The sequence below is a fragment of the Manis javanica genome, chromosome 3 (assembly GCF_040802235.1).
Source record: "Manis javanica isolate MJ-LG chromosome 3, MJ_LKY, whole genome shotgun sequence".
NCBI classification, from domain to species: Eukaryota; Metazoa; Chordata; class Mammalia; order Pholidota; family Manidae; genus Manis; species Manis javanica.
Window position 1 is genome coordinate 55,627,790 of NC_133158.1, and position 26,285 is coordinate 55,654,074.

Below are 26,285 nucleotides of genomic sequence, written 5' to 3' on the forward strand. Positions count from 1 at the left end.
AAACTATGGACTGATAAATATGGGTGATAATGATGTATCAATCCAGGTTCATCAGTTGTAACAAATGCACTCAGTCGGGGATGTTGATATTAGGGTGGGTTGTAAGTTTGTGGGGGGGAACAAGATATATGGGAACTCTGTACTTTTTGCTCAACTTTGCTGTGAACTTAAAACTACTCTTTAAAAATAAAGTTTTTATTTATTAAAAAAATTTACATAAAAAGAATCAAGCACGTATGGCACTGGAGATGCAGGGCATGTGAGGGGAGGAACTGTCCAGCAGTTAGGAAAAAGAGAATGTAAAGCAAGGGATGAAGTGGACATGGTGACTGGTGAGACTGCCCTGACATTGCAACGCCAAGTCTGATATGCAATGAAGACTTCAGAGTATGACTCTGGGTCAGAGAGGAGAAGGCTCCTTCTTAGCACAAGGTCCGAAAATTACATCTCATTGTAAACCCAGTGAGGACTCTTGGTAAGGCATTGACCCATGCTGTGCAAGACAGGATTGTTACAGGTACGTTGTGTCATCACACGTGGGGAAGGGAAACCAGAAAGAACAAATGCCAGGTGGGTATTTGGCTTTGGGAAGGACCTCCCAAAGCCAGAGTCCGTCCTCCCATCTCCTCTCCTTGTTCATCTTCCGACACTGGGGTTCCCCTGCTGCTGAGCCATAGTGGGGGAGCAGGACAGAATACGTACGACTGACAATCCTGCCAGAGGCAATGGAGATGTCCAAAGCCTAAGAGAAGGTTGCTACAGTGGAAGGAAACCACAGATCAGGGAAAGAGAGGAGGTAGGGACGTTAAAAGCAGCATTGTCAGATTTACAAATACAAATACAGGTAGCCCTATTAAATTTGAATTCCAAATAAACCACAAATAATTTTTTTGTATCAGAATGTCCCATGAAATATTAGGTACATCCACTTAAAAAGTATTCATTGTTTTTCTGAAATTCTAATTTAACTGCATGTTCTATATTTTATCTGGGGACCTGGTCAAAACAGCTGCAGCACTGGGCATGTAGAAAAGGGCGTCCTGAGAAAGAAAGAAGGTGTCTGTGGGGCACACTCTCTCCTGGCTGGGAAGGAAAGGTCTCTTGGTGAATGGTGCAGTTAGATCAAGGGAACAGCTGCAAAAAAGGGCCCTTTTCCTCACCCCACATCAATACTGATATAATTTTTATAAATCTTTACCTATTGACACGATAATATCACATTGCATTAATTTATGTGGGTATTTTTGCTAGTGAAGTCAAAGTTTATTTTTCATAGAAAAGAATCACTTAATATTTTTTCTTTTGTGAATTGCCTGTCCATGCTATTTGTTCACTTTTCTACTGATATGTTTGCCTTTTTACTGCTTTGTTAAGAGTTCTTTGTGTATTAAGCACATTCTGGTTTTGCCATATATGGTGTTAAGGTCTTTCAGTTTGTTATTTGTGTACCTGTCTAACTTCCCCTACTAACTTCAGTCCCTGTGGGGAGAGACATCTCTGGATCCCCTGCACTCAGTGGTCTCTCTTCTGTTGTAGGGGCCCAACAAATATGCTGGGATAAATGCTTGAATTACTTTTGTGCAACCTACTTTGTAAAAATCATTCTGCCACACCCTGCAAGAGGAAGGGGGTCAACTGAATACACATACTCCCCTTACTCAGAGCACTGTCCAAGTTTTCTTGTTGTTTCCTTCATTCATTTGACAAGTACTTACTGAGCACCTTTTTATGTGCCAGTGAACTGTCCCAGCTGCTAGGGATACTGCCATGAGCAAGCTCTTTCATTGTAGTGAGGGACACAGATAATAAACAAATAAAATAAAGTGTAAAAAAAAAAAAATAAAGTGTATATTATGTTGGGTTGTGATCAAAATCAAAGCAGAGGCGGGTGTTCGGGAGACTCACTGAGAAGGTGAAGGAGGCAGAGGAGTTAGCCGAGTGGATATCCGCAAGAGAAGCATTCTAAGCAGACTGAGCAACGTGTGCAAAAGTCAGGAGCATGCATCCAAGAAACAGCAGTTGGTGTGGCTAGAGTGCAGGCCGCACATTATAATGAAGCTGGCAGAGGGGTGTATGTAGGTCATGTACAGCTTCATAGGCCATTGTAGGAACTTTGCTTTTTCTCTGACTGAAATGGGAGGGAGCAAAGGAGTGGCACGGTCTGCCTTATGTTATAAAAAGACAGCTCTGGCTAATGTCCCGGGACTGGACTGGGGATTGGAGGCAAAGGTAGAAACAGGGAGACTTGTTAGGAGGCTATTAGTAATCCAGGTGAGGTGATGGCAGCTTGCACCAGGGTGAGAACAGTGCAGATGGTGAGGAGAGGTCAGATTCTAGGCATATTTTGATGACAGAAGTGCCAACAGAATTTTCTGATGAATTAGATATAAAATGTGAAAGAAATAGAGGAACAAAGAGTGGTCCCAAGGATTTTTCCCTGAGCAGCTCAAAGACGCACTTGACATTAACTGAGCTGAGGAAGATACAGGCAGAGCAGGTTTAGAGGAAAAGGTTAAGACTCTGATTTTGGAAGTGTTGAATATGAAGTATCTCTTAAATCAAGTGGAGAAGGCAGATATATACATTAATGATAATTATATATGACAGGTGGGATTTTAGAAATTTTTTCTTCCTCTCCTCCTCTTCCCATTTCTTTCTATCCTTCTTTCTTCCTTCCTTTCTTTTTTTGCCCCTTGTTCCTTTGAATTTTTAAATATTTAAAGATCATAAGCAACTTTTACTCTTACAAAAGAAAAATTAACCACATTAATTAAAAACAGTAAAAAGAAGACTTATGAGCTGGGCAGGGAGGAATAATTGTATTATAGATTTTCTTATGAAACTGCTTATGTCCAGAATTTGAAATTCAAGTCAATTCAGCAAACATTCTCTGTGATTCCACTACAGGCTGGTAGGTTCAGGGAACACTGAGATAAACAAATACGGCATGTGCTCTGAAGGAGCGCATGGTTCAACAGGTTCTGGGGCCGGCCCCAGTGGATGCTGTAATTAAAGTCCAGCAAGAACCGGGCAAGCATGAGGCAGGGAGGTAGCAGTGAGGACGCACAAAATCCCTGTATCATAGAAATGTCAAAAAACATACAGGCCACACAGGTAACCTCTGTGCCACATGGAGTGTGATTTTAATGTAGGATGGAAGTGCACAGAAGGTGATGGATAGGCAATCAGGCCACTCTTCCTGAAACGCGGTACATGTGCTGAGGGAAGTCCTGCCACTCCCCCCTCCCCCCCCCCACACGCACACTCAGGCATATGTGAGCCAGGGTACTGCTGCCATGGCTGGGTAAGGGCTTAGACTAGCTGACCTCCATGGGAACCTTCCAGGTACATCTCAGCACAGGAAAGTGGCTCCAGCCTGTGGTGGGCCCAGGCCATAGGCATTAGGCATTAGGGCCCAGACCTAATGTTCTTTAGCCCCTCCTGACGCACAGCAGGAAGACTTGGGTGGAAGGCATGTGGGCGTGCAGTTCGTGGTGGAGCTGGAGGGCAAAAGGAGCAGGTGATACTTCCAGCCTGTCTGGCCCACAGGCTCACCAGGCCATGAAGAGGAAGAGACAGCAGGAGGGAATTTAGGAGGAGGCCAGCAACACTTTCTGAGCTTTGCATAGGCTGCGAATGGGCTAGGTGCTTCGTGCACATTATGTCATTTAAACCTCACAGTAACCTTATAAAGCCAGTAGTATTAGCCTCATTTTATAAGGGAGGAAAGCAATATGGAGTAACTTACCCAAGATAACAGTTAGAAACTGGAATTCATACCCAGATCTATCTGGCTCCAAAGCTAGTTGATTGACTCCTGAGCATTACACAGTGGCCAGTGCCTAACAAGAACTGATGCCCAACACCCACAAGGCCTGATTCCTGCACCTCAGTTCCTGACCTCCTATCTCCCTGACTTCTTTCTGACCTCTGGAATAGTTTCCAGTCTGCAGAGCTTGGATCTGACAACCCTAGCTTCCCTGAATTCACAGTTGCTACTTAAATGATCATGTGCACTGAGTACTTGTTATTTACGTGGCTCTCCCACTTCAAAACCTCCATGTCATGTTCGTGGAACTTCTTACTAAGGGAGTCCTGATGGGTCCCCTTCCACTAGGAGAAAACATCAAGGGCACAGATATTCTCTCTTCCCATCTTCTGTCAGCAAGATTTGGGCACAAGCGCTAGGCTGAGCTGACCCATTCTAACCTTCCAGTGATTCACACCATCCCCAGAAGACCCTGACCCCTGAACTCTACCACTGGAAACTTTCTCCAATGATAAAGGTTTTAGGAGAATTTTCACAACTTATTGTACAAACATATCCCAGTCTTGGTCCCCATCTTGGTCCCCATCTAGGGTGTATATCTATGGTGGTTGTTGTTTTTCCTGCCTAGCATCCCTATTTCCTTTGGGGCCTGTCCTTCCTATTCCATGTGGCTCAGGTTGAGCTGTCAGTCCTGGTGGCTCTTGCCAGCCAATGAGATTAGCCCTTCCCAAGTAGAGGAAAGCGCCCTGTGAATCTAGGGCTGCCTTAGACACCTTTCCTTACATATGGACAGAGACTCTGAAGAACAAAGGTAACAGAGCTAAGAGAGGGAAAGAAAGAGAAAGATCCCAATGATCATGTTTGAGCTACTGGATCTAGCCATACCTGAAGTTGGACCTGCCACTTGTAGATTTCTCAGGAAAACCTACCCTTTTCTGTGTAAGCCATAATGAATTTGTGCCACTTGCAAACAAAAGTCTTGCCTACCCACCCAGGAGACTGAAGGCCTGCTCTTCCTAGGGCCTGAGGAAATTGGGGTGCAGGAAATAATTTTTGACATAGCAGAAAGGGGAATTCAGAGCTCAGGGAAAACAGACAGAAGCAAAACCAGATAAACATTCTAGATTTGGCTCCTAACATTCCATAAGGAACAAGAAAGACCCTTCCCAAGTGCAGCAGCTGCTCCTCTGTATCCTGCAGATCTTCCCCAGAGTCTGCAAGAGCCTTTCACTTTCCTCTACTCCCCTGACCCAGCAAGTACCCACTCACCTGCTGCATTAGGCTCTCTGCCTCCTCTGGGTCAGTGAGGTCTTCTGAGGAGGCCACACTCAGCCGCAGGAGGAGGAAGCCTCCATCCCTACCTGCAAATTGACAGTAGGAATATGAAAATACGGGTAAGTCAGCTCAGGAACCAAAATGAGTACTTCGCAGCCTCTGTCCACTATCCACATAAATGTGCACACTCTTATGTATGAAAGTGTCTGTGCTCACATAGGACCTTACAGTTATCCAATGCAAAGAGAAAGAGGATTTCCTCTCTCCCATAGTTGGGCCTACTGTAGTGTCTTCCCAGCAAGAGTGAAGGAAATGATGGCTGAAGTCCTCCCCCACTTCTGGAGAAGTCAAAATAGGGTGAGGAAGGAGAAATGAAAGTGGTCTAGAATGTTCTCAAGGCCTGGAGGTCCTGGATGGAGCTGCTAGGAAAGGGCCCAGCTGGGGAGAAGGTTGGAGACAGGCTGGCTCTCTGAGGGGATGCTCTCAGCCAATTCTTCCAGCTCTAAGTTGGTGGAGGTCTTTTAATTCAACCTTCCTGACTTAGCAGCTCTAAGGGCAAGTTCTGGCTGCTGGACTCTGCCTGCCACCTTGTAGTCATTTCATCCTATCAGAATACCGTTAGAATTAATCCAGCAATTGTACTTTTAGAAATTTATTCTACAGAAAAAAGCACGTAAAAAATACACTATTTACTGCAGCACTGTTTGTCACAACAAAATACTGGAAACCAAAGTGCTCATCCATAGAGGACTGGTTAAATGAATTATGGCAAAGCAAAATGGAATACTGAGCAGTCATAAAAAAGAATAGCTTTATCTCAGAGATCTGTGTTTTTCATACACTTCACTTGCATAAAAAGAAGGATGAAGACTACAATTTCCATATTTCATGTCCAGAAGAGGACTCACAAGAAAATGATCATGGGCTGTGTGTATGGGTAAAACTGGGTGATTGGGTGACAGTGGTGGGAAGAAGATATTTTATGGTGTACCCTTTTGTACCTATTGAATTTTAAACTGTGTGGATGTATCAGCTAATCAACCAATAACAAAAAAAGAGCATTTAAAGTAAAAACATATTAATAAATTCAGCTTTTAAAAACAAAAGCATGATAGCAGACTGTGAGTTTTGGAATCAGACACTTTCACTTGGAATCCCACTGCCGTCTTTTAACTGTGTTTAAGTCTGTTTCCTCACCTGTCAGATGAGGTAATAATACCCACTTCATAAGGCAGTTTTGAAGGTTTAATTAGAGGACATAATATATGCAAAGCTTATAGTACACTGCCTGGTGTCAGAGAAAACAATCAGCTGGTGCCAAAGCTCACTGTTTGTGAAGCATTTTTCTATCACCTTTGACTGGAATATAAAAGATGTTCGGTAAGGAGGCTATGATGAATATATTTATTTTGCCTCCCCAGAGATGAAATAAAAGAAGATACCCAAGAATGAGGCACGAGGACAGAGTGATAGGAGGTGGAAGGGGAGGCTGCAGGCTGACCAGGCAGCCCCTGACTAGGGATTCCTGCCCTGAGTAGAAGCTGCGTCTCAGAGATGGAGCTTTAAACTCCCAGACCTCTGCCCAATTTATTTATTTAAGTCACCGTCTTTGGCACCAACCCCAGCAAGTACATCCAGTGAGCCCCACTTCCATGAGGTCCAGCTGCTCAGAGGGCAGCAGCGTGGGCCTGATGCCCATCCAGTGCTGCTCCTTGGGGCAGCACTGGCTGGAGCGGAGTGTCTTCTGCATATGATTGGGCTTTGCGTGGTTCACAGTAGTTACTCAACCATTGACTTCATAGAAAGGCAAAGCTGGAAAGGACCTCATTGCTCATCCATTGCAACCTTCTCCAGCTACTGGTGGAGAAACTGAGGCCCAGAGAGGGAGAGGGACCTGTCCTAGGCCCCAAGGTTATTAATGGCAGAGCCATAATCTCTAACCATTTCTCCAGTCTTCCAGCCCCACACTCTTCCTGTGCATCACCCTAGCTCGTCTGGTTACTGATTTTGGCAGGAACCACTAGATCATGAAGAGGTGCATCAGAGATAGGGCTCAAAATAGGCCCCAGATCCTTCCTTCTTCCCTACTCCTTAAGCATGTAGACATCCTGGAGACACCAAGCCCCAAACCCCAAAGATCACACATGGGGGGACCACCCACCTGCGGTGACTTCTGTGGCCCACCTTGTCCGAGCAGTGGGGGGCATGGCTGGTGGAGGCTTCCCTCTGGCTGTGCTGGCTGTCTTCAAGATCTTGGCTGAGGCTGTGGTCTTGGCTAAGGCAATGTTTGTTTCTCTGCTGCCATTGGCTATAGTCAGATGGACAGAAGGAAGAGGGCTCCTGCTGAAGGGGATGGGCCCGGGGCTTGTGCTGCCTGTGGTAGAAGCCTCCAGGGGGCTGTTCTCGGCAGTGGCGACCTCTGAGAGGTTGCAGACCATGGCTGAGGGCAGAGCAGGGGAAGCTGTTTCATCCCCTGTTGCCTGAGCCTCTGTGGAGACTGTAACTGCTCCTGAGAGTACGGTGTGGCTCACCTCAGCAGGGAGGGCTGAGGTCTCTCCCAAGGGGTTCATGCTAACTGTCACCAAAGCTCCACTGGGGGCAGTGGCCTTGGCTGCTGCTGTTTCTCCTTCTGTAGTGCTCTTAGTGGGTCCTGGGGTCTCAACTGTGGTGTCAGGAGTGGCTGATTCTGTGGTGCCAGCAGCTGACAAGGTCTCAGCAGAGGCTGTGGGCTCTGTGAGGTGGGATTTTGCATCAGTGGAGTCAGGCAAAGTTGACGTCTCAGGGATGGACAGGGCCTTTCCTCCTGGGGGGCTGTGATCTATGTCTGAGGTCCCAGGGGTGGTAGTGGTTGTTTCTATTTCTAAAATGCTGCAGTTGGTGACCTCGATGTCAGTGAGGGAGTAGGCAGCCCAGGCGTGAGCCAGAGCTGTGACGTCAGGCACCAGGGCCAGCGGGGTGCTGGTGGCTGGGACGGAGCCGTCAGAGGTGCTGCTCCCCAAGGCCAGCACCCCAGCCTCTGCAGAGATGCGAGCCAATGCCAGGACGTCAATTGTGATCCTATTTGCCTCTTCAGAGCTGTCATCAATACAAAGGATATTAAAGGCGAGATCACTGCCTGTGGCGGACTTGGCTGTGGTTCCAGATCCTGTGGGGCTGCCACTTGTGGCTGACGTTTCTGTGGGAGTGGTGATCACAGCCACGAACTTGGAAGGTATTATTTTGGTGAGGGTCCTGATCTCTGCTGCAGGAAAAATGGTCTTGGTTCCCCTTGTTTCTACTTGTGAAATGGTACTGGTTGGGATTAAAGTCCTAGCAGAGGTGTGGGTGCTCAAGGCCTGCGTTTCCAAAGTGATGTGGCTGGGCACAGAGGCCTCAGTGAGGCTGGTGATCTGGAAGGCTCCCTCTGAGCCAGTCCCGAGCCGTCGAGTCGCAGCCGGCGCTTCAGCGTGGTTCCCTGCCACCACAGAACCTGGTCGGCTGGTGCTGGAGCCTGTGGTGGGTAAGACCAACTCTGTGAGCCATAGGCCCCAGGGCACTGACTTCACACAAGCTCTGACTGTATGCCCTGGCGGAGGTATAGCATTGAAAAGGCCAGGTCCCCGTGGCAGCCACAGACCTGCGGCCACCTGACTGAGCCCTCTGACAGCCCACGTGAGGCAAGCAAGCCCCAGAATCTAGATGATGATTAGTCTGAAGCCATCAGAGAGAACGAGTTGGGCCAGGACTCAGCTTCAGGGAGGAGTAGAGAAGGCAGAAGTCCAAGGCAGCTGGCACAGAGCGGGAACACAACTCAGACTTTCTAAAAGAACCCCTGTCATTCTTCCCTTGATACTGTTCTTACCAGCAAATGTTTCCCCTTCACACACAAGAAGCACCTGTGGCTTGTCTGAGAGGTAGCTGGGAGGAGAGGGGCAGAGGAAACTCCAGGGACGACATGGGTAGCGGCTGCTGGCAAAGGAGAGGGGCAGGCAGAGGCCTTGGAGCTCCAGACAGGGAAAAGGCAAGCCACCCATCCCTGCTCAAGCCTCTCCTGAACACGGCCTGAGGCGACAGGGCTGCAACTCCAGAACTACAGAGACGCTGTACCAGGCCTGTCCACAGGAAACAGGGAGCCCTGTTCTGTCCTGCAGTGAGACAGCCTCATGCTTCTCGAACCCATAACCTCCTCATCTCCAGGGCTCTCCAGTCTCTCCAGTCTCTCCCACAGCAACAGCAAATGGAGAAAAGCCCAGCCCAGCCCTCTACAGCTCTAGAATGTTCTAGAGCTCTTCTGGTTCCACTCCTCAGATCAAACTAATGGAGAGGAAGGCGTGTGTACTTTGGACCCTGAGTTTGAGTCCCCTCTCTGCCACTCTCTCTGCTGCTCACCGAGTGTGTGATGCTGCCAAGCCTTAATTTTCTCATCTGTGAAATGGAGCTCAAGGCACCCACTTCCTAGGGTTGTGCAGATTAAATTAAAAGTAAAATGTGCAGCACAAGCCTGGTAGGTCATGAGCACATGCAGGAGTGACATGGTCCAGTGGTTAAGCACGTGTGGAGTGAAATCCTGGCTCTGCAGAGAAGTTTCTTAACCCTGGTGAGTCTTGGCCTCCTCACCTTTAATGGGTAAGAATAAGAATCAGATCTCTCAGAAGGTTACTGTGAGGACTGAAAAAAAGTGCATGAGGGTGTATCAGATAGCTCTCTACCTTCCTCTCAATTTTGCTGTGAAACTAAAACTGTTCTAAAAAAACTAAGTCTTCTAAAAACAAGATAATGCGTGATAACGATGTGTCAATGAAGGTTCATGGGTTGTAACTCTCACACCACCCTGGCAGGATGTTGATCTTGGGGGAGATGTGTTGTGGGGGCAGAAGGTATGTGGGAATCTCTGTACTTTCTGCTCAGTTTTGCTGCGAACCTAAAACTACTCTAAAAATAAAGTCTAGTTTTTAAAAAAGAAAATACATGTAACCAGCTCGGCCCCATTCCTATTACAGATCAATATTAGTTCTCTTTTGTAAAAGCCCTAACTCTCAGAATCCACCCTCCCAAAGAAGTCTTGTGACAGTCAGACATGAGACACACAAACTGTTCTTCAAGGAAATCTGTGCTAGTAAATAAACTTGGAGGAGTTAGAATCTTGCCAAGCCACATTCCTTGGTTTCAGTCAGATTTATAAGCAGGCAGCACCTCTCTGGCCCCCCAGGAGCATTTATATGGACCAAGGCATCATATATGCTTAAGTTGACACATTGCCATTTACATACGTTTATCAACAATAGTAATACCTCACAGACAGCTTTAGGGTTAGTTATTATTAACCCAAGAGAGCTATCCTCACCCACAAAGTCTGCCGGTTCAGAAACTCTTATCCAGAGCCCTGTGCTGAAAGAAGTCCCTGGGTCCCCTCTTGTCTCCTTACCTGCAGATGCCGCAGCCTCCCAGCAGAAGAAGAAAAGGGGCAGAGTCAGCTCCCAGAAGGAGCCCATCCTAGCTGAGGCTCCGGCCACCATTGCCCAGCAGACCTGCCCACTGCCTGTCACTGCCACCTTTTCCTGCTTCCTCGACTCAGGGAGGAGGGCAGGCTCCCTGCCTAGGTGTGACTGGTAGTTTCCAGGGTGCAGCCAGGTGATGACAAATGCACAGGCTGAGAGCTGGCAGGTTGCACATCAAGGACATATCAAGGGCTGTTGGCAAATGCCCACCCCCTTGCCCAGTGACCTCTCCTCTCTGAAGTTTGATTTGAAGATACGGAATCATTTCCACAGGGATATCTACCCCTTTGGTCCTGCAGCCAGGGACGCCATGGGAGATGGTGTCTGACATATACATCCCCCTTCCCGCAACCCTTCTCCCCTACCCCATCCCTCGTGCATGGGACTTGGGCTTTTTGTTAGACCTGGGTTTCATTCCTAACTGTAGACTTCATTAGTTCTATGATAAAGGGCAAATTAAAGAACTTTCTGAATCACAACTTCTTGATCTCTAAAATGGGCACAAACCCTGCCTCACTGGGTACTTTTGTCAAATTACATGAGATAATAAAGCTCTTACACAATGCCTGCTATATACTTGGTGCTCACTGAAAACATATACATCTTAGGTGCTCAATAAATATGTGAGAACCCTGATATCCAGTCCAGTCCTCCAGCCAAAGAGAGATGGGGCAGCCCCCCGAGGTCTGGAGTAGACATCTCTCCAGTGTGGGGCAGGACTGTGATCTCGAACATCTTTCCATCTTCCCATCCTTCTTGTCTACTTCACAGCCAGAGCTAGGACCATGTCCCTGGCCAGACTGGCGTGCGAGATGGGGGAGGCACTAGCTGGGAGACGGGAAGAAAGGGTGAACTTGCTGGGTCTGGGAGGAGGGAAATGTGGGGGTGATGAGCTAGGGAAGCTTAGAAGATTTGCCACAAGAAAGGAAGAATATATTTCCAAATGTCCTAGAGAATTCTACCCCTCAGGGGGCCAAGGACCCCTCCTCCCCTCCTGTTACAGCACAGCCAGAGGCCAGGCGAGGTACACTGGGGGTTCAGGGCAGAAGTTTTGCAATGCAAGCAGCTCTAGTACAGAGGATTGTGTCCCTGATGGACCCCTTCAACCTCTTCTCCTCAGGCTTCCTCTATGTTTATATATATTCTTAAGCTGCATCATATATGCTTAAGCTCACACATTTCTTCTGTATCTGGAGGAATTTCCAAGCCTGGGCACATAACTCTTCAGATCTTGCTAGATGGGCATCAAGGAATCACAAAATCTCATGGCTGGAAAGAATTTTAGATCAGAATCAGAAGGGCTAGTTCTGTTTCCAGCTCCTTCCTTAATAGTGGTCCAGGAACTGTGTGACCTTGGACAAGCTATTTGCTTTTTCTGGGCCTCTGTCAATAAGGGCTTCCAGGTTCTCTTGGACATTCAGTCTGTTTCTACACTGGTGGGACTGCCTTCTAGAACTTCACCCTACGTTAGGATAAAAGAGGAGGGCATTGTTCAACGTGTTGGGGGAGGAATCTTGAGAAGAGGCTGAAGGGGTCCATCAGGGACACAACCCGGCCCTTCGCAGATCTGCATGTACTCTAACTACACTGTGAATCTGCAGAGACTTCTGACAGGCTGAACCCTGAGCCCTTCTGCCCTCCCATACAACCCCCGGGCTTCACTGCATCACTGGGCAGATGGATTTCCCCTTGGGGGGCTTCAGGTGGGGGGAGGAGACCAGGGGCCACAGCAGTGACCAGAACTCGGCTTGGCCCTGTGCGGTAGCACCTGATCCAGCGTGAGGCTCCCCCTGGAGAAGAGGAGCAGAGAGCTCCCGCGAGAAGGCAGCTTCTCTCTGCTGCCTCTCCCCTCCTGGGCCGCCTCTGCCCCACCCCAGGCGAGTGAACTTCCTCATTCCAAGGCCAGTGGCTCAATCTACAGACAGATATTCCAGGTGCCTTTTTCACCCCCACCAGAGACTCCTCCCCTCCGTTTTCTTTGTCTTTTCATCATTCAAGTAATCAACAACTCTCCCAGTAGCCCGTGATGGGATCTAACCAGGAACCCCTGGGAGGGAAGCCTGGCTGAAAACTTACCTGGATTTGCTGAATTCTTCCAGGTCCATTTTCCTCTGTATATGGGGGAATTTCCAAGCCTGGGCACATAACTGCTGCCCCGTGACCATAATAATCTTATAAGAAAGTTCCTGGTTCTTTCTTTCAGCCAAACTCAACTCTCACCCTGATGAGTCTTGGAGGCTAGTTTCATTAATTTAACAAACAGATATGGGGCACCTATTATATGCCAGTGTTCTAGGCATTTGGAATACATTAGTCTTGCCACTGGGTTTCAGCCCCAGGCAAGTTCACTATGAATTCAATGAGTCCGAGGAATGACAACCTGACGTTCTTGGGGTGAAAGGGTTTATACCCAAATTTATTCCCACAGTGGCAGGTCAGTCACTAAATCCCATCCACTCAGAGTGAGCCTGCAGGCAGCAAGCCAGTCTCTGCCCCTGGGCCTCTCTGCCCCTTCAGCTGGCTCAGTCTCTGTCCTCCGTGCTGCCGCCACTCCAGTCTCTGCTCTCCTGCAGCCGTGTACCTGTGCCACCATGTCGCCCAGAGCACCGGGAGGAGCTCTTCATATAGAGTCAATAACAACGTATTGCCCACATGTGTGTAGTGAGCTAGGCAGCCAGGGCCAGGTGAAAATCCTGGCCACAGGAACCTTCACTTTATCCATAATCACTAAGACAGATCTCTGCCCTCATGAGACTAACTTCCTTGTGAAGAGAGATGGCAATGATAAACATAATACTTAAGTGAATTATATAGGGATCAGTACCATAGGAAAAGGAAGAAAAAAAAAACAGGTAAGAGGAACGTGGTATGTGGGGGAGAGCAGGGAGGTACAGGTTGCAGTATTAAATGGCGTGGCGAGGTTTGAGCAATGACTCAAACTGGTGAGAAAGTTAGCTGCGTGGATACCTAGGGAAAAGCACTCCAGGCAGTGGGAACTGCCAGAGAAAGGTCCAGAGGCCTGAGACAGGGGCAAATTCAAGGAGCACAAACAACCGGGTAGCTGGGCCCATGCGAGGGGGGTGTAGAGGGCAGAGGGGCAGAGCGAGAAGAGGTAGAGGGTACAGAGCCTTATCAGCCTTGGGCTGGATCTCTGAGTGGCGTGGGAGCCCACCCTGAGGAGTCTTGAGCAGAGGAGTGCTGGGAGCACAGATTTCAGAAGGCTCACTCTGGGGCTGTTAGGAATGGGCTAGAAACTGGGCATGGGGAGGCTTTTGACCTGGTCCAGGCTAGAGATGAGGGTGACCCTGACCACAGTGGGGGAGTTTAGTTCATGAGAAGTATGGAAGGTTCTGCCTGGCAGTCTATCTCCATGGCAGCTGAGAAGGCCAGAAAAATCCTTGAGGGAAATTAATGACAACTGTGTTTTTGGAAGGCTCTGCTTTAGTTAGTTAAGGGAAATTCAAATAACATTTCTTCCCACATCTCTGTCGCTCAGATGTTTCCACTTCACAAGAATCTTCATACCAACCCTGGGAGTCCAAGTGTGTCCCCACAGGTTCAAAACGTCGAGCGTGCAAAGATTGCGTGGATGAAACTCTCAGACAGGGTTACGGCAGGAGAGGTGGTGAGAATCATCTAAGTTTGCAAGGACCTGAAAACGATGCCCCTCCCTACCCAACCCCTATCTCCTTGGGTTGTAGTGTAGGCAACTCCAGGGAGCCCTCTGTTCATTGGTCATTCATCTCATATGTTAGGGCTTAACTCATACACAGTAAAGCATGCTGATCTTTAGTAGTATGCTACCTGACGAATTTTTATATATGTGTGTGCCCACCACTCAGAAGGAGATACAGGACATTTTCAGGATCTCTACAGGTTCCCTTGTAGTCAATATCCCTCTAAAAACCACCATTCTTCCCTCTATAGATTAGTTCTGCCTATTTTTGAACTTCATATAAATAGAATTTTGCATCTGGCTTCTTTCAACATGCTTGCTGGACTCACCCATCCTGTGTATAACCATACTTCATCCTTCTTTGTTGTTGGGCAGTGTTGCATTGTAGAAATTGTATAAACTATACATTGTATAACTATACCACAATTTATCCATTTTCCCCTTGACGGACATACAGATTGTCTCCATTTTTTCCTTATTCCAAATAAAGCTCCTATGAACAATATGTCCTGCATATGTTCTGGGTATCCAGGAGTGGAATTGCAGTTGTTGGATCTTGAGATATATATGTGTTTAGCTTTACTTTCTAACATCATATGGTTTACCAAACTGGTCGACCAGCCTGTGCTGCCCCAGCGATGATGAGAACCCCAGTTGATTCCCATCCTTATCAGCACTTGGTGTCTTCCATCCTCTTTATTTTAGACATTCTGGTAGATGTAGGTTTCTCATCGTGATTTTAGCTTGCATTCTAGGGAGGCCTCTGTTTTCCCAGGGCTTTTCCCAGGTGGTGTGCTGCTGCCAGGGAAATGAGTTTCACAGGGAAGTTATTTGGAGGACATGGGGAGGGAGAGAAGAAGGACAGGCAGGAATAAAACATGCACACACATGTGCACACACATGCACACTCAACCAGACAGGAACCTGAGCCAGTATTGGAACATCTCTGAAACTGTCTGTCAGGTTTGGATGAACCTAACCATGGGGACCTTGCTTGGATAAGGGGACGATGTAGAGACAGGAGGAGATGGAGTTTCTGGGCATTTGGCAGGAAAATAAGCACTGAGTGGAGAGAGGGCAAAGAGCCCACAGAGTCACACCTTCGGGCTATGAGGCCCACAGGGTGACCCCAGCTGGGAAGGCCACATCCCACAGAGTGTCACCTGAAAAGCTCTTCCTAGCAAGGAAGGGAGACCCCAGGTTCTGGACGTATGAGGTGAATTCTCCCAAACAGGGCCCCGGGCTATGCTTCCCCCTACTCCTCTGTCTTGGGCTCACAAAGAAATCTGAAGCACTGAAGGGATGAAGCACATGCTCCTGAGAGCCCGCAGGAGGGACAGGTTTCGGGTGCCACTTTAAGTCCTCTTGGCCTCATTTCTTACTCCAGCCACTGCTCCAGGAACCTGTTTCCAGAAGTGACCTTGCCACATGCCCTTGGCCCTCTGCCCTAGGGTTTCTCCAGCACCAAGCCTTGGGATGCTTCCAGGAACCGCTCAGCCTTTGTGCACCAGCAACAAAGGACTGGAAGAGCCTGGACACTGTGGAACAACCCACAAAGCAGGGGAATGGGGGAGATGGCAGAGCCTAGGACAGACGGTTACCAGACACATTACATGAGGCTACTTAGAAAGTCCCCAGGATCGAGCAAGCAGCCAGCCCCTGCAGGGCCCAACTTAACTACACATCTCTGTATGGCTCTCTCCTTCTTTGCCTCTCTTCCTCTTTCTCTCACCTCTGCTCCTTGGGATTATGTTCCTGAATAAATTACTCCGACTCTCCTTTCAGAGAAACTAAGCTAAAACAGACCCAATAGCCGATAGCCTGTGCTGACAGGGCTTCCTCTGCCATAATCATTTACTTGGAAATCGGTGCTCAAATTAGCAAAGGCCTGGAGGGAGGCTCGGGCTGGGATAAGGGGTCACCCCATTCAGCTGGAACACAGGAGTGGAGAAGCGGAGGCAAGTGATGTGGCCAGAGATGTGCGAGGGGTCGCCTTGTGGAGGACTTGGCACCCTACGTGTGCGAGGTTAGCCTTTCTTCTGGAGACAGTGGGTAGCCAGTGGAGGTTTCTGAGGGGGAGCTGACAACACCAGAGCTCTGCTGTGGGCAGCACAGTGGGACAAGACCAGTGCAGAGAGAGTGTGGGGCAGGAGAGCCAGGTGGGAGACTGACCTGGGGCTTCGGCAGTGGGGCTGGAGGGAAGCAGATGTGCTGCGTGCTGCGAAGGGGAACTAGAGAGCCTGGCACCTTGCAGAGGAAGACCAGAGGCAGGGACAAGTGGGAGAGTAGCCCAAGGTCTGGAGGCCAGGAGGCCATAGGGCAGGAAACCACTCACGTAACAGGAGGAGGAGCAGGTCTGGAGGGAAGGTGATGGGCTCAGCAGACCACAGCACCCCCAGGCATCACCCTCCGGGAGCTCTGGAAACCTCACAAAAGGAGACACTCAGAGGCCAGCCCAGCCCACCAGAGGAAGCCCACTGCCTCTCCTTCAAGACAAGGGGATGGGCAGGGGGCCACAGGGCTCAGCCCCAGCTATCTGGGCACTTACAGGCAGTGTGATATGGCGCCTGGGAAGGACTACTGAAGAGGGAGGCATGAATTACTTAGCCGAAGGGGTGTGAAGTTCTTACTTTCTACTTTCAAGAAATGCTTACCATATGCACTGTACATCACAAAACAATGAATACCATGAGCCAAGCTTATGTTTAATAATTTGTCTGATTCTATACAATTCAATGTGTTTACAATAATTGCAGATTTCTGTTTTCTGCCCATTGAGCCAATGTGAACGCACACAGGATGGCAGCTGGGAGACCAAAGCACTGGGCCCGGGAGAACAGCCCCAGCAGGCCCAGGCGGGCAGGGTGAGTGAGCTCTGCTCCACCAGCCTGGGGAGGTGTCAGGCACTCTTCTTGATTCCCTTCACAGAGATAGACAGGGGCATCCTTGGGAGGCTGGTCTGGAGAAGCCGCTGGACATAAGTGAGCAATAAGCAAGGGTCTGTTCCCTCTCCAGCTTATTTGGGTGGCCCTAAATTACAGGCATCTCTTGTACACCCACCAAGGCCCTTTCACAGCAGCTCTACAAGGCAAGCTCAGGGACAAATGAGGAAAGGAAGGTTCAGATATGCTGAGGGAGTTGCTTGAGGTCTCCCAGGTAACTGGTGGTTAAGGCAGGATTTGAACCCAGGTCTTTCTGGCTTCCAGTCCATGCTCTTTCCATTGCACTACACTTTCCTCCTGCTTAATGCCATAATATACTAAGGTGGGGCCTAGATGGGAAGAGGGGTCTGGGGGTCAGGGCTGAGGCCATGACACAAAAGAACAGAGGATGATTTGAGGCAGAGAGCCGCAAACCACAGTCTGCAGGCCAAATCTGCCTTGTTTGTACATATCACAAGTTAGGAATGCTTTTTACATGTGTAAGTACTTGGAAAGACTCAAAATAAGAATGCTTCATAATACATGAAAATTGTATGAAATTCAAGTGCCAGTGTCTGTGAACAGGAGCCCTAAAACCATGGCCACAATGGAGTTCTGCCCCAGCTCAGGCCTCTTCAACCCTTTGGTAATTGCTCCCTGACTTGAGGGCCTGCAAGTCAGGGAGGCAGGAGCCACCACCCTGCTGGGAGAACCTCCAGGGCACTCACTGTGCTCTGCATCCAGTCTAGGTTGCTTCTGTCTGTGCTTGGTGCATTCTCCATCCTCAGCACCATCCTCAGCACCATCTTGGTTTTCTGAGACGCTAAGAAACACAGGATGGAAGTGCCTGCCCTCGTCCCTACCTCCTGCACCCCTACTGCTGCCCGGCGTTCTCAGCACCCCTCTGCAGACACCTGCCCACCCTCAGAAGTCCACGCTGGACAAGCCGAGAAGCATCTACATTGCAAGAGAAGGTGGGGCAGGTAGGCAGAACCCAACTACCCCATTTCCCACTCTGATCCCCAAGCACCGACAGCTTAACCTCTCTCTGTGGGACCAAGGAAAGCAGCTCATAGGGCGCAGCTGGTGGTGAGGAGCAGTGGGGAAACAAGGCCGGCAGGAACCTGTTGCACTTTTGACATGAAATGGACAGAATGAGAGGATCCCAGGATTATTAGGGCCTGCAGGAGCCACGCAGTCCATCCTGGCCTTGGCCTGAAGTACATGCAAGGGGCTTGCCTCTGTCGATCACACCATCCAGTTTTGCCAGGTGGGGAAGGGAGCCTGCCTGTGAATTACCAGGGGTGCAGAGGGCATTATGGTCTGGGCAGCATTCTGGAACCACCTGGCAGAATTCATCGCAGTAGCAGCTTGCTCTCTTGCAGAGGTGGTCTGTTCCACCGCAGCAGAGAGGCTGGGGCTGGGAGCAGCTGCCTGCAGAAAAGGGACATTAAAGAGACAACTTTACCAAACGGGGCTGTGACAGTTGGTATCCATGTGCAAAAAAAAAAAAAAAATTAATTTGGACCTCTACCTTATACACTATATAAAAACTAACTCAAAATGGGTCACAACTCCAAATATAAATTAAAACTCTAAAACTCATTGATGAAAACTAAGATGTAAATCACCATGACTTTGGGTTAAGCAGTGGTTCCTCAGGTATGACACCAAAAGCACAAGTGACAAGATAAACTAGACTGGAAACTATTAAGGGGAAACCTCACTGACATGGCATCAGATCAGAAGGCCTGCATGGGGAGCCCTCACATCTACCACCCATCTTGAGTCTCAGACTCAACTGGAAGAATGGAGGCAGCCATACTGCTTTAGCTACTTTACTCCCCAGCAGAAAGAAGGCCTCTGCCTTCCCTGCCAGCAACGGTCCAGCCAATGAAATGGTCACAACTCAGCCAGTGAGAAGCCACTGACATGTGCAACTCCTGGTTTTCCTTCAATGGACTTTTTGCTTAGAACAGGTCTCCTAACTCAGCCCCTTCCTCTATAGTGTTCCTCTCCTCTGTTCCTCTGACCTGCCTGTGGTTTTCCTGTCCTGGATTGTAATTCTCTACTATTCCCAAATAAATCTAGTGTTATCAGTGAAATAAGTGTTTTACTTTTTAAGGTTAACAAGATAAACTGAACTTGATCAAAATTTAAAAGTTTGTACTTCTAAGGACACTATCAAGAAAGTGAAAGGACAATATGGATTCAGAGAAAGTATCTGCAGATTATATATGTGATAAGAGAATTTTATACATAATTTGTAAAGAATTCTCATCCTGCAACAAAAAGAGCCAACCCAATTTCTAAATGGGCAAAGAAGAATACAAATAACCAATAGCACATGAAAGGATGCTTAACATCATTAGTTATCAAGGATATGCAAATCAGAGCCACAATAAGATACCACTTCCCACCCACTAGAATGGCTAAAATTAAAACAGAAAATAACAAGTGTTGGTGAGAATGTGGAGTGATTAGAACCCCATACATTGCTGGTAGAATTGAAAAATGGTGCAAACCACTTTGACAAACTTTGGTGGTTCCTCAGAATATTTGATACAGAGGTAACCGTATGATTCAGCAGTTTCACTTCTGGGCATATACTTAAGAGGATTGAAAATATATGTTCACATAAAAACTTATACATGAATGTTCACAGCAGCATTATTCATAATAGCCAAAAAGTGGAAACAACTCAAATGGCCATCAACTGATGAGTGGATAAAACAAAATATGGTATATTCATATAATGAAATATTATTTAGCCATAAAAAAGGGATGAAGTACTGACACATGCTACAATGTGGATAAACCTTGAAAACCTTGTGCTACATGAAAGAAGTCAGTCACACATACTTTGTGACTCCATTTATATGAAATGCCCAGAGTAGGCAAATCCATAGAGACAGAAAGTAGATTAGTAGTTGCTAGGGGCCAGGAGGTGTGGGGGGTAGGGAGTGACTGCCAATGGGTACAGGGTTTCTTTCGGGGGTTATGAAATGTTCTGAAATTAGATAATGGTGTTGGTTGTGTAACTCTATGAGCATACTAAAAATCATTGAACAGTACACTTTAAAAAGATGAATTTTACATTACATGAGTGATATCTCAGTAAATCTGTTATTAAAGAGAGAGACACAAGAATGAGAGAGACCTGAGAGAAGGAGACAAGACAAGGAGGTTAACAGGGGTGTGACAGCAAGGCAGGCAAAAGAGAAAATGACAGAAGACAGTTTGACAAGAGCAACAGGAGAAATCCCACACAGATAGAAGGCCTCGATGGTTCCTGTTCACCGAACAGTTTTACCAACCCCAATTCCTACCATTTCCCCAAGTTGTTCAACTTAATTAGTACCTGATAATCATCTACAAGGTCATTGCCTCTCTACTGGAAGATGAGAGGGTTTCTCCTCTCTAAGAGACGGGAAAGTAAGGCACTGGCATCTGGGGACCATGGCCTGAGTGACCTGGTGAGCCTGTGGCTCAGGTGGGAACAGGCCACAGGTGTTCCCATGCCCAGGCCTCTCAATGCTGTTCTCCCTCTACTTCACCCTGACCTTCCTGGTTGCCTCCTTTAGCCATGTTAGGTTTGCACCTGCCTGGGGCTTTGTTTAGGGATAAACTTGAGGGCTTTTCCAAAGTTGACAAGATCAACAGGGAGCAGGCATCTGAGAGGATGTGGGGTTAGGTGTGGCAGACCCAGCCTGTTGTGGAAACAGGGGTGAGCTGTGGTCAGGTGAAAGGGGAGCTGTGGCCCAGGACAAGGAACCTCTGAGGGGGATGGCAGGCTGGGCTGGGCTGGGCTGGGCTGGTGGCCTCTGAGCTTGGCCTGGCTTCTGGCTCATGTTCAGCTCTGGTCTTCTGCAAATGACCAGTTTCCCCCTCTACATTCTCCCTCTTCCCAGTGGCTGGTCCAGTGTCAGATTGTTGCCAGTACCAGGGATGGAGCTGAGAGGGCTGGAGGTGAGAAAGAGATCCAAGGACCATCACACAGGACTGTGGCCCATTTGTGACTCAGAGATCAATCAGTGGTTATGATCAACATTTACTTTAATAGGACGGAATGGAATGGAATGAATAGAAAATACCTGCTGACATTGTATATCTAACTATATAACTAAGTTGTTTTATTTTATTTTATTTTTTTGTTTTTACATACATGTATGTATGTACTGGGTCACAGTGTAACAGATATTTACTAGTGTGGATTGTGGCTAGAAAATTGGAAAGCCACTGATTTCCCAAGGTCATGCTTGAATGCATGACAGGGCTGGGAGTCGAACCAGCAATTCTGACTTCTTCCCTGCTTTTCCCACCATGCTGCGCTCAGGGCTCTCATTCAGAACGCCTCTAGTTGCACTTGCCATCATTCGCTAACCACCCTGAATACTCCTGCTTTTGATCCTTTGCTCCAGCTGTGTCCTCTGCTTTGAAAGTCCTTCCCCCAACATAGCCACCAGAAGAAAACATTCTTATACTTCAAGGTCGTGTTCAAATTCAACCTCTGCAGGGTTGCTTAGGAACTAGCTCATTATTCTGAAAATGATAAATGAAGGATCAAACAGTTATCCAGCCTTTCCATATGATTCAAATGGTTGATGGGGGAAAAATCTTTATAGAACACCAGCTAATAAAAGCAGAATGAATGATAGAATCAGAAAACCACCATTTGGCCTCCTCTGTTGAGAAAATGAGCCTAAGCAATACTCATCACTGGAGCTAAAACCATTAGAGGAGGATCCAGGGGAATTTTAATAATAATGGACCTACAATGGATGCATCTGGTTGATCAAGTTTAACACCAGTAAAAGTGAGATGACTAGACATCTGTGTCTCATTCAAGATGCAATAGGGTGTATGCAGCCCCACCTATGGAACGTTATTGCCAAAAGTAATGAATCTTAACTCCCAGATTTCAGGAAATGCTGGAGACAGGGACATCCAAAGGATTCAAACAAATCGAAAATGTAGTATATTCTACTGGACAAATGACCTAGATTCTTCAACAACAACAACAACAACAACAAAAAGCAGCATGAAAAAAAGGAAGAGAGGATGGAAATAGATTTAAAGAGACTTAAGAAATATACCAGTTAAATATAATGTGTGGACCTTGTTTGGATCCTGATTCAAATAAGCCAGTTGCAAAAAGGTCTTTTTGACAATTGGAGAAATATGCACACTGATAGGTATTAAATAGTAGTAAGTAATGTTTAATTATTTCAGCTCTGATAAGGTACTGAAATTATACCTTTTAAATATGGTGGATGAGAATTTGAGCAAATGTTGATAATTTTGAAGCTAGTCAGTAAGTCCATTGGGTCCATCACACTATTCTCTCTACTTTTGTGTGTTTGAAAATGTCCAAAATAAAATGTTTTAAAAATCAATTTGATCTATTCTGAGAGGCCTTCCTACATCTCCCCAGCTGGGGTGAAGGGATTATACATTTACTGGGTTTAACTTCTTCCTCTTCCTCGTGAAACTTATTGATTTTAACTTCTAACATAGCATTAACCCCTATCTCTATTATAGTTACAGCCTTCTTTCTGGACAAACTTGCTGAAGGCAGGAAGCGCGTGCCTATTGTTCTGGTGTCAATTGTTATTTAACTTAAAGATCTGAATTGAACTTGGGTTCACAGTTGTGCTCCCACAATGTCCATGGGCCGGGAGTTATAGTTCCTAACTGTTCTGACTGGAACATTCATAAAAATGACAGCACTGAAAAGGGAAAGTAAGTCCACCTTCATGGTGACCAAGCACCCATTGACTCCTTCATTCATTCCTTTTATTCTATTGAGTGACCCTCTGAGCCAGGTACCATGGTGGGTTATGGACATACAATCCATTATCTTGCCCCACCTGACCCTTCCTTCCCACCTCCCAAAAAAACCACCTTCCAGGAGCTCAGTGTAGTGAACAGAGCATCATCATAGTACAAGTAACCAGAATGTCATCATATGGTATGGTAAGTGCTGACCACGGGGAGGAGAGGAGAGCCGAGCCAATGGACTGGGGGGTAAGGGGTGCAGTGAGCCCTCCCGGAACCAGCTTTCTGGTGAGGAGGCAATAACTCAAGTGACTCCCCTGTGACCATCCTGTTGGCTTCAGACCAGCAGGCTAGTAGGACTGACAAGCAGCACTGGGTGAAGAACCCGCGGCTAATAGTTTGCACCCTCCAGAGCAGTACTCAGACAGGCATGACAATTTTATAGAGAAGAGGGTGAGCGCTGCTGAGAAAAGGTGGGGAAGCGGAGTTCTGAGCAGCTTCCTCCTTCTGCTGTGGTTCCCAGCTCTCCTGCTCCAGTCCCAGACTTACAAACCCCACAGCAAAACTGCAGCCCTGCCCTTCCCCAGAAGTCCCTGTCACAGAGCAACTCAATAGCCTGTCTGCTGTTAGTTAAGTGTGGCTCTTGGGGCTCCCACCCCCACAAAACACATTCCTACCAATGACACCTAGTTTTGACCCAAGAGAAGTTCTGGTACCTACAATTTTATCCACCCCATTGCATTTCTAGGAACATTTTAGCAGACTAAACAAGTCTGCACCTGGCAGTTGCCCGATGAGTCTGCCTATTAATGTGGATCTGGGCTTGTCACACCACCTTCCCACCTGTCCCTGCCACAGTGCACAGTGTGCTGCCCCTGCTCATGGGACCCTCCGCTGGGCACTCCTCCAGACTCCCCAACAGACCTTCCTAAGCTTATCACATGTATAGGACTTCTCATGACTATGAAGGTGGACACAGAGATCCACACAAAGCACTAGTAGTGTAGGTGCCTAGTAAATGTCTGAAGAAATGATTTAATTAATTAATCAGTGAACATTAGCCCCCAGGAGGTGGATCATGACAGGGACAAAAATGATGGATTGAATGAATGAGACTAGAGGTCGGGTTCCTTTGACCTGCTAGCCTGGCTCCTCACCTGTCCCCTGGTTTGGGGCCGCAGGGCTTGGCTGCAGCAGGAGGAAGAGAACCAGCCACATGCCTGCAGGCATCAAGCAGAGACAGAGTGTTTCAGGGGCTGCAGCTGGAGCTTTTAGCACCTGCCCATCCCAGGAAGCTCTCTGGTATCTGCACCCCTGGGGAGGAGCTAGCTGACACCTGGACAGCCACTGGCAGATGGTCAGGGTGTGACACCTGCTTGGAATACCTCGCCCAAACAGAGGTAATGTGAGCAAAAAAAATTTTTCCACCTCTGGGGGTCTCCAGGCCTATGGGAGGAGTAGAATCTGAAAAATTAGAATGAATATTGCTGGACTTTGGAGGTTGTCTGGTCTGATCTTCTCATTTAATAGGTAAGGATTCTGAGGCCCAGAGAAGACAAGAGGCACCCTTTTTTCACACAGCCTAGCTCCTACGTACTCCAGTGTTCTGTCAACCAAAATGTAGGGGAAGTTTCCAGAGACACCTCCTGGGAGGTCCCATCAGCCAGAAAAATAAACTGGGCAGCACTGTGACTCCCGGAGTTGGTATAATTGTCTACACCACAGGGTTACAAGAATCCTAATGGAACAAGAGAAGGCTAAGGGATAAAGATTTGAGGGTAATGTCTACTCTAGGAAAATGTGAAAAGTAAGGTGACCACATTGACCACTTGGGAAATGTCTAACTACGATCTGTACCATTTATACCCTCGGCCCAACCAGGTTTCTGTTCCATCCCTGCAAGTGGCAGAGGGTCTGCTTTAAAAGAGATAGTGAGTACCTAAGACAGATTCAGTAGCTATTCCTAACCACACAATATCCCCTTCCACTGTAGAGACCAGAAAAAATACAATATTTTCCAAATTCCCTTCACTTGTTGATCAGGGATATAGTTCTGGCCAGTAAAATATAGGTGGAAATACATTGGAGAACTTCTGGAGTTTTGCTTTCTTATAAAAGGGACATGCAGAAGAGGAGAGTTGCTGGCACTTCCCTTTTCCCTTCTTCCTTTCATGAGATGTGATGTCTGGAGCTGTGGCAGCCATCCAGTCATGAGGCAACAATTACACAGGATGTAACAGCAAAATGTTGAGGATGGAAAAATCCTGGGCCTCAAAGACATCATTGAACAACTGAACCAGAGTCAGCAAGTGCCTACCTTGGGGCTTCTTGGTATATGTGGGAAATAAATCCAAAATAAATGGATTTTATCAGTTTGTTACTCTTAGTTTGGGTTTCTGTATCATGCAACTGAAAGTGTAACTGTGTAGTGATAATCTTTGTAATCACTCAGGTCAGGCTGGAAAAGCAGCTGTCAGGAGGCCATGGAGGAGATTGCACTCAATGGGAGATTGGGTACAATGACCTACAGAAGTTCCTGTGGCATGGCTTTTCCCTTTATAACAGCTTCTGAACAGTTGCTGCAGGGTACACAGAAAGTGTCTTAGGACTATAAATACCTTCTGTCACTTTGTTATATCCCTAAAATTCATTAATTGATTTAACAATACTATTTAAACACCTATTCTAAGCCAACTCTGAGGATTCAACAATGAACAAGACAGACATAGTTCTGCCCTCAAGAAGCTTCAGTCTAGTGGTAAAAAAAAGACATACAGATTGGAAATTACAATATAACATGATGACAACTATGAGAGGGGGAGACAGAGGAGGGGGACCTGATGGGCTTGGGAGGTGGGGGCAGAAGTGGGTGGGCTGAAAAGACTTTTAAGACTTATGCCCAAACTTAGAAGGTGAATGAAATTTATCCAAGTGGAGCACTGGGTGGTATGGGGGAATGTTCTAAGAAGAGGGAATGACATGGGTAGAGGTTCTCATGCCATATATATTTAATTCTCATCATTCACTTTAATTACTATATATAATATTGCATTATGATACAAATGCAGTCACTGTGGGAAACATTACGGTGGCTTCTCAAAAAAAAAAAAATAGAATTGTCATGTGATCCAGCAATTCCACTTTTAAGTATATACCAAAGGAATAGGAAGCAGGGACTTGGCCAGATACTTGTACATGAGTGCTCATAACAGCAGCATACACAAGAGACAAAAGGTAGAAACAACCCAAATGTCCATCAATAGTGAACAGATAAACAAAATGTGGTGTATGCAGACAATGGAATGTTATTCAGCCTTAGAAAAGACAGAAACTCTGACACGTGCTACAACATGAATAAACCTTGAAAAAACTATGCTGAGTGAAATAAC

General features: G+C 47.2%; 1 protein-coding gene across 1 annotated transcript; it reads right to left on the bottom strand.

Annotated features, from left to right (window-relative positions):
* Positions 1–3,108: 3,108 nt before the first annotated feature.
* Positions 3,109–10,670, bottom strand: MUC20 (mucin 20, cell surface associated). Its single transcript, XM_017674822.3, has 4 exons — positions 10,449–10,670; positions 7,206–8,534; positions 5,039–5,130; positions 3,109–3,500 (listed from the first exon to the last, which is right to left on the bottom strand). Exons 1-4 carry the CDS (start codon positions 10,537–10,539, stop codon positions 3,432–3,434), a joined length of 1,581 nt encoding a protein of 526 aa, XP_017530311.2. The 5' UTR covers positions 10,540–10,670; the 3' UTR covers positions 3,109–3,431.
* Positions 10,671–26,285: the final 15,615 nt, after the last annotated feature.